We start from the raw sequence: 16,392 nt of genomic DNA on the forward strand, positions 1-16,392 counted from the left end.
GCGGGCCCGGGCCGGGGGCGGCGGGTGAGTGAGGCGGTGGGCGAGCGGCGGTCGCGCTGCCCAGGCCGGGGGTGCTGCCTGGGGCGGGGGCTGGGGCCCGGGGCCCTGGCGGGGCCTAGCGGGAGGCGGGGCCTGGCCGTGCCCCGGGAGGGGTGTGGGGCTGCCCCGGCTGCGGGGTGTCCCCGGGTGTCCCCTGTCAGGGAGACACGGGGGGGGTGGCCCGTGGGGTGGCCCCTGTTGTGTGTGCGTAAGGGGTTGTGGCGCGTCCCGGGGTGGAGGTGGTGGTGGTGGTGGTGTTGGGGGCGGGGGGTAATTGTGGTGTGGTCCCGGCGTGGCCGTGGGGCATGGGGGAACGCTGCCATGTCCTGGGCTGTGTGAGGGGCTGCGGTGTGTCCCTTGGGCTGTGTGAGGGGCTGCGGTGTGTCCCCAGTGGTGTTGGGCTGGGGGCCATGGCCTGTCCACTGGGCTGGGGGCTGTGGTGTGTCCCCTGGTGATGCTGGGCTGGGGGCCATGGCATGTCCCCTGGGCTGTATGAGGGGTTGCGGTGTGTCCCCTGGGCTGGGGACCATGGCGTGTCCGCTGGTGATGCTGGGACAGGGTCAGTGCCGTGTCCCTGGGGAGCACAAGTGATCGCTGTGGCAGGTGCCCGGGGTGTGGGGAAGGCTGTGGTGTGTCCCTGGAGGCACAGGGCATAGCTGAGGGGCTGCCAGCTTTGTGCCGAGGGCAGGGTGCTGGGCAGGGGTGCAGGGAGCGGGTGTCCAGCTCTGGGCTGGGTCCGGGGGTCCCTGAGGGGCAGCGGGTTGGGCAGGCGGGGGGGACAGTTTCTGAAGGATGCTGCTGTCAGTGTGCTGTTGCTGTAATGGGTGTGTTTGTTCTCACCTCCCCACTTTCTCCTTGCCTTGGCACCATTTGGATGTTTGAACGCTGCAGTTCTTAAGTCCTGCCTCACGTCTGTCTACTTTCAGCATCTGCTTTACAGCGCTGTGTGCTTGTCCACTGCTTTTGGACTGGGAATGAGTACCGCCAAAAAGTGTGTGTGTGTGTGCAGTTATACTTCAGAAATCAGCTCAGTGGTTTTAAAATGGTGGTTGCTCTGCGTGGGCTGTGGTGGTGCTGGCCGTTCAGAGCTCCCAGAAAATGGTAGCCCTGAACTCCGTGTTCCCTGGGTTGCTGCAGGATGCCGGTGCTGAAGGCAGGAGCAGCACAGGCTCCCCGTGCACGCAGGCTCCTCGCTGCTTCATCCTCAGTGTGGGGCTTCTCCCTTGTTTGAAACGGCTTGTGACACCAGAGCAGTTTGTAAAAGCCAAGTCATGACAGGTGTTACTGGTGTTTTCCTGCTTAAAGGTTCCCCTTGGGCTGCCCTTAACAAAAACCTTGTTCTGTATTTGCAGGGGCTCAGCGCTGCTTGCTTGTCAGCAATGGCAAAGCCTCAGAGCAAGGATTCTGGACTGAAGGAGAAGTTCAGGAATCTCCTGGGGCTGGGAACATCCCGGGGAAGTTCAAAGTCATCGGAGGGCAAACAAACAGAGTTTATCATCACTGCAGAAATACTCAAGGTGTGAGAACTGACCATAGTAAAGGTGGGGATAGTGCCTGGATGACCTGAGCTGACAGGGTCGGAAGGAGGGCTTGCTCGTTCTCCTTTCTGTTTTGACATCCATTCCCTCTCCAGTCATGCTTTTTCACTGTATCTCTCTATTCCTTCTCTAACGAAACAGATGTAAAACTCACCTACTTTGAAGTTACAGCATTTTAGTTGTTTGGTGTTTGAATGCTTTTGAGATATTTGATAGGATGGTGTTGTCTTATGTCTGGTTACAGGGTGTTTCCTCAAAACATGTTGCTTTTTTTTATAGTCAGAGTTTGATGAAGTTTATGTGGTGGCAGTTAGCACAAGCTGGAAACGGTTTTATTTTATGAAAACCTTACGATTTTGTGAAATATAAAACAATTTTTTAAAAAATTATTCCAGTAATTGGTACAGCAAGCAGAATAGTTGGCATGCAGGGATGAAAACACATAAAAAGGAGGAGACTAGAATCCCATCTGTGCTGGAGCAGCCAAGCTCTTACCTGCTGGAAGGCTAAGGAGCTGGTCTCCTTTCTCTACCCTTCTCCCATGAACTGGGCAAGTGCCACAGCCAGTGAGTTACTAACTTTTCTGAAGAAAATGAGATACTCTGTCCTGGAGGTGGAAAGCTGCTTGGCTTCAGTTCTGTGGAAGTTCTAGTTTTGACAAATCATTTGCTAATGGAAAAAAGTTTTTGGAGAAATTCTTGGAAAGCTCCAGTGATGACTAATGGTTAGATCATTTTGGACAAATATGTAATTTATTTTTCAGTGGTTCACGATCCCCTTTGAGAAATGGATAAGTGTTTCTAGTAAGATAAACTGTTAGCTTATTTCTACATTTCTTTCCAGGAACTGAGCATAGAATGTGGATTAAGTAATAGGATACGAGCAATCAGTCAAATCTGTGAAGTGGCAAAAACAAAAAAAATTGAAGAGGTAAGTTTCAAAGTGTTCAGTGAATAGTGGAAAGATGAAAATTTAAGCAACAGCTCTTAACCTATTGTAAGAAGTTCCTTTAGACTGCCTTTTAAAACTGATAATCCCAGAAGCTGTTTTGTGCTGTCCAAACCTGTAAATGGATGGCTCACAGGCCCTGGAAATTAGTCTTGTCCAGCCTACCAGCGGTGGAGCAGGGAGGACATAGCTGGTGGGCCTCCTGAACTGAATGGTTGGAGAATGCTGCGAATATTCAGGCCTGTTCAGGATGGTTCTTGGGAAAAGATATTAATCTTGCAGAAGAGGTGTTTGCTAGCTCCTTCTGTCTTGTTAATAAGCAACCTCAAATTGGTTTTAAGGTCGTCTTGTATTTGGGTGGAGGTTTCTGCACACATATTCACACTGAAGTAAGTGTGTGAAGGAAGAACTTCAGTTACTGGGGTGCAGGTTGTCACGTAGGATGGGATTTGGTGTCTCGTATGGTTTGTCCGAGTTTATGACTGGGCAAGTGAGAGTGTCCCTCAGAAAAGATAACTCTGGACATAAAATCCCTGGAGATCTTGTTCGTTAACTTGCCATAATTAATGACTGATCTACTGGGTAAAGATCCTAGAAGAAGCTTAACTTGCCTACTGCCGCCTGTCTGCTGTGTTTGTTTGCAGCATGCAGTGGAAGCAATATGGAAAGTGGTAGCCGATATGCTCCAGCCAGAGCGCCCCGTTGAAGCCAGACATGCTGTTCTTCATCTGCTAAAGTCAATCGTTCAAGGACAGGTAAAAACAAGCTGTGGAAGAAACACTACACTTAGATAGGGTTTGTGCAGAGTACGAACATGAAAAATCCTCTATTCTACAATTTTCTGTGTTTCTTATTTTGGTTGCCTAGTAAATGGGCAGAGGAAGCATTTTAATTTACGTCTTGGTTTGACCTCAGCAGAATTTTTTATAAAACTCATAGAAAAGTTTTCTGTTTTGGGGCAATGTTCTTGAAAAAGAGGAAATACTTTGGGTTAAGTTCAGCATAGTACAGCAAATTTTATATGGTCTTTGCCCAGACCCATTAGTACTAGTCTGCAGCTGGTTTTGATGTTTCAGCATGTCAAGTATGCAAGAGCTTCTGTCTGAGATACTTTTCTGGCCTCGCCAAGTTAAGCATACTGTGAATTCTTTGAATTTCACAGTGTGCTATACAAATGTAAGACTGTATCAGACTAAAGTTCTGGTTTTCGCTATTCTGAAAAAGTAGGGGTAGATGCTTTTGAAAAGAATAGTCATCCTGGTTTGTTGGCTTTGGGGTTTTTTGAGTGCTGTACTGGCAGTGCTGGAAGTTGCATTTCTGTGGATTACTTTGGGTATTGGATGCTGTCTGTGTGTTGCTGGACAAAATGCCTCCTGTCCTGAGTGCTGATTTAACAGGTTGAGAAGACCTGAGCCACTGTCAAGAGCCAGTAGAGGCTGGAGGTATTTTCAGGAGACTTTCATAGCCCATAGGAAAAGAAAATAATTTCAAGCATGAAGATTGCTGTTACAGACCTTGATAAGATCCAGGCCTTAACTGTCTTTTTTCATTAGTGACACTGTTAACTATCCCCTCCCTTTTTTTTCTTTTTTTTTCTTTTTTTCTTTTTTTTTTTTTTTTTTTTTTAAAGGGTGAGAGATTAGGGATCCTCAGAGCACATTTTTTTAAGGTTATTAAGGACTATCCCTCCAATGAAGACTTGCATGAACGGCTTGAAGTGTTCAAGGCTCTAACTGGGAATGGGCGATACATCACCTACTTAGAAGAAGAGTTAGGTGAGTGTTGTGTCTGCTCCTGTTCAGTTTGGTGGGAATAAGTCAAGGGACAGGCATGCAGTGATACGTAGTAACAGTTCTGGGTAGAAAGCATGTTGTGACGGTTCGTTTTCCTTCTTCAGCTGACTTTGTACTACAGTGGATGGATGTTGGTTTGTCTTCTGAGTTCCTTCTGGTTTTAGTGAACCTGGTGAAATTCAATAGCTGCTATCTGGAAGACTACGTAGCTGACATGGTCCAGTAAGTTGGTTTCTTTTAACTCCTGCATGCTCATTCTTGGTAAATTACAGGAGAAAGTTGCAGTTCAATATACAGATAAGTGAATTCTTTTTCATCTAGTTTGGATCTGTTTCATTCCAGGTCATACCTGACATTTCTGGCAAACATTTGATTTTCAGTTCTTACAATGTTCAAATCTGTTTCAGTTTAGCTGCATGTGCTTTTGCCATTGCATGTGGGGGACCTGATTGTGTTGCTTAGTCTCACAAAGGGTCTCTGCTATTGTATTAGCATAGGCATATTGAGTTGCATTTTAGTGCAATTTTAATTATTTAAAGTTAGTTTAACTTTATAAAAGAGGTTGTACTGTTCAGTGCCTCTAAGAGTGTTAACAACCATGTCAATTGTAAATAAAGGGAATGATGAGTAAAATAATATGCCGATTTCCTTATCTGTTTTGGCTTTTTGTAATTTGCCTAAAATCACATTAAGTAAACAATTATAATTACATTTTCTTTCCTAACAGCAAGATATGCCTCTTGTGCATTCAGACTTCATCATCTGTGGACATAGAGGTCAGTGATTTGAGTCTCTCTTAGTACTTTAGAATTCTTTAAAATTCTTTGAAACTGTAACTTCTGCAAACAAAATGAGATCATCAGACTCTTCTCTCAGTTTATTCCCACCGTACAAGAGAGCTAATACAATATTATCAAGTATTTGTAAGCCATTGGATCTCATACGCAAATAATAATTTTATTCTAAAATGAACAGAGCATTGATAATTTCGATAAGTGAATCAGTTTTTCAGCAGTGCTTTTTATGTTTTTTTCCATCTTGCAATGATTAAAAGAAAAAAATAAAAAGACCTATCTGTGTCCCTTTTGACTTCCAGGCTCTGCCAGGTTAGGATTTGACTTGCATTTTATTCAGAGAGAAGTGTATAATCATTTTCTCTTTCCCAAAGATTTCCTTGCAAGTCCTAGATGCAGTTGTTTGCTATAATTGCCTGCCCTCGGAGAACCTGCCAGTATTTATCATCACTTTGTGCCGTACCATCAATGTGAAGGAGCTCTGCGAGCCATGCTGGAAGGTCAGAACTCTCTTGCAGTTTTGTTTTTTTAATGAGCTCACTGTTTTGGCCTCATAGATGAAGTGCCAGATGTGCTTGTGCACATCTGCCATGATTTCAGTTTGGTTTTAAGAGTAAATTTAAAATTGTTTCAAGTATTAAGGGATCAGCACGTCGTTAGTGTAAGTCCTGTCAAGTCCATGGACTTTACCCATAGTTTCCTCTCAGATGGTGTGACAGGCTTCTGTTGTGGCATGGAAATGGCTGGACACGTTTACTTACGTAAGCGGACACGATCAGCCAGCTAACTGCGTATTTAGGCTAATGAGCATTTTAACAATTGGATATTTAAGTGTTTTCTTTGAATTTGCAGCTTATGCGCAACCTTTTGGGAACTCATTTGGGACACAGTGCCATCTACAACATGTGCAGGATCATGGAAGACAGGTAAAGAAGGTGTATCTCACAGAAGCCAAGGAGTTCAGTAGAGGTCCAGTTGACAAGGATAGGGAGTCACTGACCTCAGTAGAACAAGCTGAAGGTTCTGGTGCTTAGAAATTAATTCCCTTCCTAGTTATGCTGCTGAAGTGCTCATTTTTAGGCTTTTCTGAATTCAGTTTTCCTTTGCTTAAAGTTGTACTAAATGATTTACTGCTTTTAATGTTTGTAAATTGCTGTGCAAAGCTCTGATGTATAACAGCTGGTAATTCTTGTGACAGTGTGTATTTCTGTTGATTCTTCCATGCTAAAATAATTGTGGCATGGTCTAAGACTTCTCTCCCATCTGTTCTTAGAGCTTACATGGCGGATGCAGCGCTGCTGAGAGGAGCTGTGTTCTTTGTTGGGATGGCTCTGTGGGGTGCTCATCGCCTCAGTTCACTCAAGAATTCCCCAACTTCAGTGCTGCCTTCGTTCCTCAAGGTAGGATAGGATGCTGAGGAACTTTATAATCAGGTTTACATCTGGACCTGTACAAAGTTAGAACAAAAATGTGGTCCCCTGCACCAGGGGGATATTTGTATGCCTGAAAGACAAGAGACAGCAATTAGATGTGGGGTGAAGTGTGGGGAAACAGTAAAACAACAGAGGATTTAAGTTTGAAGCAGAGGTGCCCTTCTGGGATATCTTTGTTGGCCACAAAAGCAAAGTCTGAATGCTTTTTATCCAATATCTACATTGTGGGTACTTTGCCATAAAAAACAAAAACAGCAAAAACTTTCACTCTTTCCAGTGTGTGGTACAAAAAGTGAGGGATGGTGTCTTCAGGGACAGCCTCAGAACTCTTAAAATTGTCTCATCCAAATGCGTCAAGCAGGAATTACTAGCTTTAACCTCATGTGTCTGCTCTGTAAGATGGGGCCGTATTTGACATCTGATCTACAGCTGTTTGCAGGAGTGCATAACTGCACTTTGTAAAGTGGTTCTTTGCTTTGCTCTTTGTGTGTGTAGACTTGAATATTTATCTCAGGCCTTCAGGCTAAGTTCCTAATTGGTAAGGCATGTTTCATTTGCATTTCAGAGGGCTTCTGATCACTGCTTTCCAACTGTTAACTGAGTGAAGTGCTTTGTATTCCAGGCCATGACATGTCCCAACGCAGTTGTGTCTTATGAGATAGTTCTGTCCATAACACGTCTAATAAAGAAGTATGGGAAGGAGCTGCAAGCTGTAACGTGGGATATCCTTTTGGACATCATGGAGCGATTACTGCAACAGCTGCAGGTAAGTATTGAGCCTGCCTTGATGTGCTTTCAATCAAAAGACCTTACCATAAATACTTTTGCAAATCAATCTCCTGTTTGTACCCTCTAGCGAACTTTGAAGCTGAGTATAGGTTTACCCCAGCTCTCAATACTGTGCTTCTCAACCGAGTTTTTTGTTTGTATTTAAAAGTTAGCACTATCTGGTAAGGTAGGAGCCTTTTAGGAATGTTTTTTGTCTCTGTTTCAGAGTCTGGAGAGCCAAGAGCTTAAGTCCATTGTACATGATCTCTTGACTACAGTAGAAGAACTCTGTGATCAGAATGAATTCCATGGCTCTGAAGAGAGATTTTTTGAGCTGGTGGAAAGATGTGCTGATCAGAGACCAGTAAGACTTTTATTTATTGTTGCCTTCCTTTGTTGCCAGTTGAATCCATTTTGTTACTTGTACAGTTGAAAGTGGGGAGTCCTACAATAGCAAGTGGATAGCAGCAAGGACTTGTATGAGCCTTTTTCTTGGGGCGGAGGTTGGGGGAATGGATATATTGTATTTGCTTATACGCTAAAAAAAAAATTCTTGATCTTTCTGTGAAAGGAATCTTCTGTATTAAACTTGATAACATACAGAGCTCAATCCATTCATCCTGCCAAAGATGGCTGGATTCACAACCTGCAGATGTTAATGGAGAGATTCTTCAGGTATGAAATCGTAACTTTGTGAGTATAAGGCAGTTTCAAATGTTTCTTGCCACCTTTTCATGTTAGATAATTTTGTTTTCTGAAGTTCTAATGTTAGTAGATGACTGCTAAGAAGTATGGTAGTTCCAGGCACAATACATGAAGGGATTTTGTTTAACAGCACAAAAACTTTCCACTGAGTTATTTATGCTGGTTTTTTTTTTTCTTCTTTTCTTTATTTCCATTGGATGGTGCTGTTCCAATTAGCTTAGTCAGTTATGTGTTCCACTCCACAGCACTTTGTAGTTCTGACACCAAACAAGACTTTCCTGTTAAGCATCAGGATTGCATATGGTTATCCAGTACTGAAGTTACCCGTTTTTGAACTGGTACTCCTGGAAGTAGTGTTGTGCTCTATGATACCAGCATGCAGCAATAACACACTTTTGTCTCATCTGTGAAATGCTGCCAAAGAACAACTCTTCCTGGGTGCCATATGTTTGGTTTTAAATTTGCTCACCAGAGCACTTGTTTTTCTGACGTGTGCTTCCTAGTTTGGATTGGAAATGGGAAAACTGCAGAAGGTCTCCAGAAGTAGTAAAAGCAGAATTGGGATTCCAGTTTCCAATTTAATCTGATTTCATATGTAAAGACATTAACTGAAGGCTCAACTGATCTCTTAACAGCTATTGTTCTAACTCTTAAGAAATTTCTTAGTTTGCTTTAGTTTTACTTTCCTTTTCTCCTCTCCCCTGTTCCCTAAATATCAGCAACTTTATTTTATTCATCTTGAATTTGCTCTTCCCATTTTAGGAACGAAAGTCGTAGTGCTGTTCGTATTAAAGTTCTGGATGTCTTGTCCTTTGTCCTGAGTATTAACAGACAGTTCTATGAGGTGTGTGTTTATCTGTTTCTGATGATCTCATGCGAGATCTTAAGTGGGTGGGAACGGCTTTGGTGAGGCATGTTTTATGGCGTGCTTCAGGTTGTCTCTGCCACCGGGGAACGCACAGAACTGTGCTTGAAATGTTGCACACAATAGACGTGTTTCTTTAGGATGCTTGTGAGAAGACTTGCCTTTTAATAGCCCTTAGTTGATACAGGTATGTGCAACTTGCAGTGGGAGCTGCTGTGTTTTGAGGACATACCTGGTTGTGTATTTGCTTCCCTGTTTTAAGGTTGTTAATTCCATATGCATTTTGGTTTTGTAAGAAAGGAAAGTCAATTTGTGAGATGCAGAGTTTACTTGAAAGTTTTATGAAAAGATGAAGTCTGGATGTAATCTGACATGAGCAGATTGACTTGTCTTGGTGCTTGCAGTTTAATTGCAATCCAAGATGGAAGCTGTCTGAGAGAGGAGTTACAGAAGAGCTCTGGGGGGTGTCTTCAGCTCCTTGGAATGTACCCAGAGTGTCAGAGGACAGGAAGGGGCAGAGGTGCTTCTTGGATTCCTTCAAGATCTGTGAAAACATGATGCTGTTTCATGTTTCCTCTCTTTTTCAAAAAACCAAGCCCTAGAAATCCCTTATCAACAGTCTGTTAGAGCGTGGGCTATCAAGTCTGTAGGACAGACAAAACCAAAAGCAATGTTCAACAAAAGTCATAAATATTTGGAGGGATGGCATACAGAAATACTTAATTGGATGGAAGAGGAAAGGTCAAGTTAGTTAGGAACAAGCCTAATATCAGAATAGCAGTGTTCTTTCATTTGTAGTTACTGTCTCTTCAACATGCTGATTGAACAACTGACAGCAAAATGTCAAGGCTTATTAAGGTCTGTCCTCTTGCAGGAAGAGCTGATAAACTTGGTTGTCATCTCTCAGCTGGCTCACATTCCAGAGGATAAAGATCATCAAGTCCGAAAACTGGCCACTCAGCTACTCGTAGACCTGGCGGAAGGCTGCAACACACATCACTTTAACAGCTTGCTTGATATCATAGAAAAGGTGAGGCAGGGTTTGGTCAGTTGTCAGTTGGCATCACCACGTCTTTTGCCAGATCCTCTTACTGTGGCTTGAGGAGACTAACCCGTGACTGTTACCAGTTGCATGGCTTAGTAGGATATTGTAAAACTGCTGGGGTTTGGAGGATGCAAATCTGAAGTGCAGAGTGGAAGGAGATTTAGAAACCCTATGCACATCCAAGCTATCTGACTGGGCTTGAAGAATTTCCAGCAAGTATGACCTGCTGTAGGCTTTCCTTACCGTCCAGGTTGAAATAAGGAAAAGATACGTTGCAGATCTAAACCATGTATTTCTTTTTAAAAGGTGGCTGCACATTCTCTCTCATCTCCTTCTGAACTGGAAGAGAGGGACTTGCTATCGTATTCAGCTTCTTTGGAGGATGTCAAGACAGCAGTTCTTGGACTCCTGATAATACTTCAGGTAAATGCTGCAGAGCATTAAACGTGTCATCTTCAGAATAGTTTTCTGCTGAACTTGGCTTTTTAGATAACTGTTCTACCTCTGTTAAATAGTCCGACTTTTGTTTTATCCACTTAGTATTTTAACTTTTTTTTAGTCATTCCTTTTGCTTTTGGGTACTGTATGACTGTTCACTAAATGTTTTCTTTTCTTAATTTCCATTGTACAATGAATATGAGCACATTTCCATATGTGGTGAGCAGATGTGTTCACAAACTAGCAGAAAAGGAGTGATTCATAACCCTGAACAGATCTGTTGTGTTTGGGTAGCCTGTTCTGAGATACGGTTAAGCAGTTGTGAAGAGTAGGTTGTTCCAGGCAGTGCCCTTCTGGAGCCAGGCATTATTGCTCTGGAGTCCTTGCAGAGGTTCAGTCCAGAGCCATCTGTTCATCTTGCTTTCAGGAGCAAGTTTTTACTGTGTTTGTCTGGAATTCTCAGTGTGGATACACATTTCTGAATATCAAATGTCAGTCTGCCCTTTGATTTGTGTTTCTGTTCCTCTGTAGACAAAACTCTACAGCTTGCCCTCCAGCCATGCGATGCGGGTGTACGAGATGCTGATTCACCATGTCCAACGCCATTATATATATGCATACAGCCTTGCAGTTGCTAGCAGCATCAGATTGCAGGTGTGAGCAGTAACCTATGCTTTCAGGTCGAGAGCTGCATGCAGTCTTTGGAATTCTTGGGTGCAGGTTGGGAATGTGTGCTCTAGAGCTTGCCAGAAGTAGAATTAAATGTTTCTTGGCTGATAGGAATATGAGTGTGTACTGTAACACCAGTAGTGATGCCTCCTACAGAACTAGCCACAGCACCTATTAAAAATCCCTTCGTACTTGCACAAGTATCACGTGGGGAGGCGGGAGGGTGTTCCACTGGCATGGGTTTTGAGTGATTCCAGTGTCTTCTCTGTTACAGGTATTTGATTTCCTGCTGATGCTTCGAGCTGACTCCCTCCACCGTCTTGGCCTTTCCAACAAGGATGGAGCAGTGAGGTTCAGCCCTTACTGTCTGTGTGATTTTGTGTAGGTTTCTCATTGCATTAAGCAAAAGCCGTTTCCCACGCTGTCTGGTATTTTTGCATGAGCTTAATGGTCCATCAGTAGCAATCTGCAGTTTTTCTGAATCTTCCAGATCCTGATGAATCAGCTGCTAGACAAGTCTATAGTTACAGCCTAGGATTGTCTCAACGAGTAACTCATTGGTGAATTGTTCTTATAAATCACTTAGCTAGAAATTTCTCAGGCATGAAATTTCTGCTTCTGCTCACAAAGCTTCACAAAAATATTTGCAGTTTCCTGCCTCAAACCAGTTTTCACCTTCAGGTTTGATTCAATGATTTGTACAAATCTGGCTATTTAAGATTTTATTGCTTAGTCTGAAGTTCTTTGTGTAACACGCACCAAAAGATATTTAAGTTTGCTGCACGCCTGGATAGAAGAACCCTTAACCTCACCAAACTGACTCATTGCTGTCCATCTACTGAGCAATCCTGTATTTATTAATTGAAAAGGCAATTTATATTATTGTTTCGTCATTAAACTGGTTACCCTATAGGGTAGCACTGTAGGTCACATCAATAGGCGGTTCTGATCTTGACTTTACATTACAAGTATTTTTCTCCCTTTCTATGTTGTAGAGAAGCAGAGAAGAGGACTTCGGAGAAGAAGCCTACTGGTACGCTCTCCCCGCCTTCAGGAAGCCCCAGTGTGCCTTCCCAGAACGCCACTATCCGTATAGGGCACCTGCCATACTCAATGGTCTTTGGCGTCCTTCTGCAGTGTTTGAAGCAAGTACGTCCACTCTTAATGACATGTGTCATCTTTGTGTGAAACATGTCTGCTTAAACCAGCTGGCTAGAGAATCCTGTCCCAGAGTATCTAAATAATGTCTGAAAAGCGTTATGTAAAGGATCCTTCTTGGGCAGAATCTGTGTACAACCACCAGTGGGAGCACCAGTTCAGCTCTTCAGAAATTAAGGAACGCTTTCATTTCTGCTTCAGAATAGACAAGAGCAAAAAATGTGTTAAACAAAGATTAAAAAAGTGAACTTGTTTCTGAAAGAGCATTTGAAACGAAAGGAAACCCTCCCACTGCAAGTGTTTGAAGTATGTTGAGAACTGATAAATGTTTCCACTGCTAATAAACTAAATATAAATTGTTCGTTAGTGTTGTATTGGACATAGGACAGCGCCTCAGCACGTAACTGCTCTGGAAGCTAATTTGTCGTAGTGGTTAGGAAAATTGAATTCTGGCTCTGTCTTTTTGAGCTCAGTCAGATCTGGATACAAGTTATCTTCCAGTTGGTGCCAGTATTGCACCTAGAGCTAGTTGACAGATAGGAAGTAACTTGTGACAGCTAAATGCCATTTCTTTTTATGTAGCCACTATGACAAGACACATCTGCCTAGGAAATGGCATGTTGTTTGAAATTTGATTGGTCTTACTTTCAAACTGAACTGAAATCCTACAAAAATTTTCCACCTTGACTTTGTCTTTCTTTCCAGGAGACAGACTGGAAGGTGTTGAAGTTAGTCCTCAACAAATTACCTGAATCCCTCCGCTATAAAGTGCTATTTTTAACCTCTCCTTGTAACATAGACCTCCTGGCCTCTGCACTGAGCTACATGGTAATGGCATGCACCCTACTGGTGTATAATCACCAGATCCTTAGTTTGCTTGAGGGTTGGTTGGTTTGTAGTTTTTTTTCTTTGATCTAATATTTTGAAGATTAGCGTGCTGGTTGTCAGTTCGCACCTTTCCTTTTTTTGGGGGTTGTTTTATAGATGGGAGTAGGTAGTAATAAGTGTTCTTTATGTATGATGTGTACATGTGAAAAGGGAGCTATAGGCAGTGCCTGTCTACTGCCTTTTAGAGAGTATTTTTAGCGTGAAGTCTTCTAACTGACTGTGTGATGTATCAGCTCACAGACAAAAAGACTACCGACAGGCTCCATGGTACCCCAGAAGGCTTTTCTCGCACTGATTTGCATCTGGCTGTAGTCCCAGTACTGACGGCATTAATATCCTACCATAATTATCTGGACAAAGCTAAACAGGTATGTGGAAAGTAAGAGAGTGTAGAGGGGGGATGGGACCTGGGCCTCTGTAATAGAGCATTTTCTCATGCTAGCCCATTAGGAGACTTAAATACAAGGTAACACTGCCCTTTTGTTATAAAAAGTTGCATCTGCTGTATTTGGCGTGGTGTCGAGGTGAAAAAACACTTTGCTGACTTTGCGCAGCAGTAGCTGTCGAGTCAGTTGCATTCACTGCTCTCTGCCCATACCTGTCCCCTCCTCAGATTCCTGGGTGACCTTACCCTCTGCCAGAAGACCCTGATAAACATAAAAATTCTGTTTAATCAGAAACTGAAATACTGATTTCTAAAATGTTTTCTTGATTAAAGTCCCACCTTAAGATTTTGGCCTAGAATATATGCAGCGTTATATGGGGTTCTGTGTTAGTTCTGTGTTAGTGCGTTTTGGCTAAGAATTCATGTGTGTCATACAGGCTTGGCAGTAGTCATACCTTCCAAGCCATGCTGAAATGCTAACTGGAGCCAGGAGATGGTACATCAGAGGTTTTCTCTTTCGCTGTGTTAAGACGTTTTTTTCTTTTTTACTCTTCTAGCGTGAAATAGTGTATTGCCTGGAACATGGTCTTATTTATCGCTGTGCAAACCAGTGCGTTGTGGCACTCTCTGTCTGTAGCGTCGAGATGCCCGACATCATCATAAAGGCACTTCCTGTCTTAATAGTCAAATTAACCCACATTTCTGCTACAGCCAATATGGCAATTCCTCTCTTAGAATTTCTTTCAAGTAAGTTGTAATGTTCTTCTACTTTAGATCTTCTCTAGTTGTAAATGTGTTATTTGCACTGAATATGGCAATTGTGTTAGTCATAAATGTGTCATTTGCACTGAATATTTGCTTGTGTTAGTCATATGGAATGGCTTGTAAGGGTTTCTTGGGTTTTGGTGATGCCCTTGCACCATGCTCCAGACATCAGTGTTTGATCATCTCTTGTTTGTTACTGTTTTTCCATTTAAAGTGCTTGCACACACTGGAGAAAGAGACATGCTTTGTGTCATGCAGCCATACAGCAACAGGAAATATGAAGCTGCTGTTTCCACGTTGCTGCTTACAATTTGAATAGCATGAAAGTTAGACCATGAGGTTAACTTATTTGTCAGCTGATGATTTAGAAGAAACAAAACAATTCAAATCGAACTGGATTATGATGTTGGATAGTTTGTGTTCAGAGACCTCACCTGTGTTGGTTTTCTTCTTGAACTGTTCTAGCTCTAGCAAGGCTGCCTCACCTCTACAGGAACTTTGCAGCAGAGCAGTACGCCAGTGTGTTCGCCATCTCCCTACCATACACAAACCCTTCCAAGTAAGTTCATAGCAAATGTGCTTCTACCTCAACTGTGAAATTAAGGAAATGAGACATGCTTTTTTTTGTAGTACTTGGGTCAAGGTTATTTATAGGATATTGCTCATTATCTCTAGGCTTTTTCTGAAGAAGGAACGTACTCGCCTTGGACAAAGTATCTATTTTTCTGGAACAGAGCTTTTGAGGTTTTTTTTATTTATACTTAGAGTGGGTAAAGGAACAGTTCTGTTTCTCAGATTGAAAAGTAATTCTGTTCGCTTCTGTGGTGGCATCGTAATGCAGCATTAAACTCTGAGATCTTTCTGCTGTTTTTAGGTTTAACCAGTACATTGTTTGCCTGGCCCATCACGTGATAGCTATGTGGTTCATTCGGTGTCGCCTTCCCTTCCGAAAGGACTTTGTCCCCTACATTACAAAGGTAATGGACGCTACTGAATGAAGCAGTACATAATAAAAATGATGACTTAAAAACTAGTTTGAGAAGTTTAAAAGGTTCTGTTTGAAGCTAGAAGATTTCTACTTTTCTTGTCAACATCTTTTTCAAAACTGACTGTGAGTTCTTGTGCGTTGCCCATGATTGCAGTCTGTCAGCTGCATGTCCTAGCCATCCAGACGGTTAATCTGTTTGTCTCGATCTGCAGGGTTTGCGCTCGAATGTCCTCCTTTCCTTTGATGACACGCCTGAGAAGGACAGTTTCAGGGCTCGCAGTACAAGCCTGAATGAGAGGCCAAAAAGGTAAATTATATTTGACTCCAGCAGGGTCTTGGTTCCCTGTTCTAGTGCTCACACCCTTCCTTGTGTTTTTCTGAAGGAGGCTGGGTCTAATTATCCAAAATCTGACAGCGCATTTAAGCAAGCAAAGTAAACCTCTTTAGGTCAGGGGACTGGTAAATGACAAACTGACTAACTTGGGTTGGTAAGAAGCTGGAATCAAACCAAGCTGACAGTCTGATAGTACGTATGAGGGCATCACCAGCTGTTCTGTAAGCCTTTGCAGTAAGGTGTGGGGCTTTTTGTGGTTAATTTTTGAAAATCAACAGTTCTTTCAGGTTGATGTGCGTCAGTATAATGCTGCCAGAAGTAATAGAGAAAGGTAATAGCGGAAGTAACAGAATACCATGTTCATATTGATAGTGTTAACTCCTTTAGATAATTGATCTGTAATGACTAAATGATTGCCAGAGAAATTGTTGTGATTAGCAACCTGTATAAATTGAGAGTGCCAACGCTGTGTTTTTCCATAGTGTTATCTGTCAAGTTGGTGTACTGGGTGGCAGACAGCTGCCTTCTGTGTATCTGGATGTCCTGATCTCTCTTTTTTTTTTTTTTTTTTTTTTAAATCTTGAAGCCATTATGTCAGTTTTAAGCAAAGCCTAACCTAATGTCTTTGGAAGTCAGAAGGTATCTTGCCCGCAGTCTTTCCAAGTAACATTTGCCAGGATAGGAGAGTATTCCTTGGAAGGCATTCAGAGTTTCTCTAACGTCCTTTACCTGCAGGGCTTACCTAAATTGGTTCACTTGACTTGCTTCGGTGTTAATGTGCAGTAAGCATACAGTGGCATTTGAACCCTGGGGAAAGTGCCTCTACTTTAACTGCAAGG

At 42.7% G+C, this 16,392-nt stretch overlaps 1 protein-coding gene across 8 annotated transcripts in view; it reads left to right on the plus strand.

Moving 5' to 3' along the window:
* Positions 1-5: 5 nt before the first annotated feature.
* TSC2 (TSC complex subunit 2) overlaps positions 6-16,392 on the plus strand; it is a 35,298-nt gene continuing 18,911 nt past the window's right edge. For 4 of the 8 annotated variants that reach the window (XM_056337685.1, XM_056337686.1, XM_056337688.1 and 1 more), the window contains exons 1-25: positions 7-24; positions 1,392-1,556; positions 2,421-2,507; positions 3,170-3,280; positions 4,156-4,300; positions 4,423-4,540; positions 5,046-5,094; positions 5,487-5,612; positions 5,965-6,038; positions 6,386-6,512; positions 7,168-7,311; positions 7,540-7,677; positions 7,885-7,988; positions 8,781-8,862; positions 9,758-9,913; positions 10,235-10,351; positions 10,898-11,020; positions 11,310-11,416; positions 12,031-12,184; positions 12,899-13,021; positions 13,315-13,449; positions 14,024-14,213; positions 14,697-14,790; positions 15,106-15,208; positions 15,432-15,526. In XM_056337685.1, coding sequence (XP_056193660.1) covers positions 1,419-1,556; positions 2,421-2,507; positions 3,170-3,280; positions 4,156-4,300; positions 4,423-4,540; positions 5,046-5,094; positions 5,487-5,612; positions 5,965-6,038; positions 6,386-6,512; positions 7,168-7,311; positions 7,540-7,677; positions 7,885-7,988; positions 8,781-8,862; positions 9,758-9,913; positions 10,235-10,351; positions 10,898-11,020; positions 11,310-11,416; positions 12,031-12,184; positions 12,899-13,021; positions 13,315-13,449; positions 14,024-14,213; positions 14,697-14,790; positions 15,106-15,208; positions 15,432-15,526 — 2,840 coding nt within the window. In that variant the 5' untranslated portion in view covers positions 7-24; positions 1,392-1,418. Of the gene's footprint in view, positions 25-816; positions 1,581-2,420; positions 2,508-3,169; positions 3,281-4,155; positions 4,301-4,422; positions 4,541-5,045; positions 5,095-5,486; positions 5,613-5,964; positions 6,039-6,385; positions 6,513-7,167; positions 7,312-7,539; positions 7,678-7,884; positions 7,989-8,780; positions 8,863-9,757; positions 9,914-10,234; positions 10,352-10,897; positions 11,021-11,309; positions 11,417-12,030; positions 12,185-12,898; positions 13,022-13,314; positions 13,450-14,023; positions 14,214-14,696; positions 14,791-15,105; positions 15,209-15,431; positions 15,527-16,392 lie in introns of those variants that run through there. The other 4 variants (XM_056337683.1, XM_056337684.1, XM_056337687.1 and 1 more) reach the window with 3 other exon arrangements.

This window comes from Falco biarmicus, chromosome 4 (genome assembly GCF_023638135.1).
Source record: "Falco biarmicus isolate bFalBia1 chromosome 4, bFalBia1.pri, whole genome shotgun sequence".
Classification (NCBI taxonomy): Eukaryota; Metazoa; Chordata; class Aves; order Falconiformes; family Falconidae; genus Falco; species Falco biarmicus.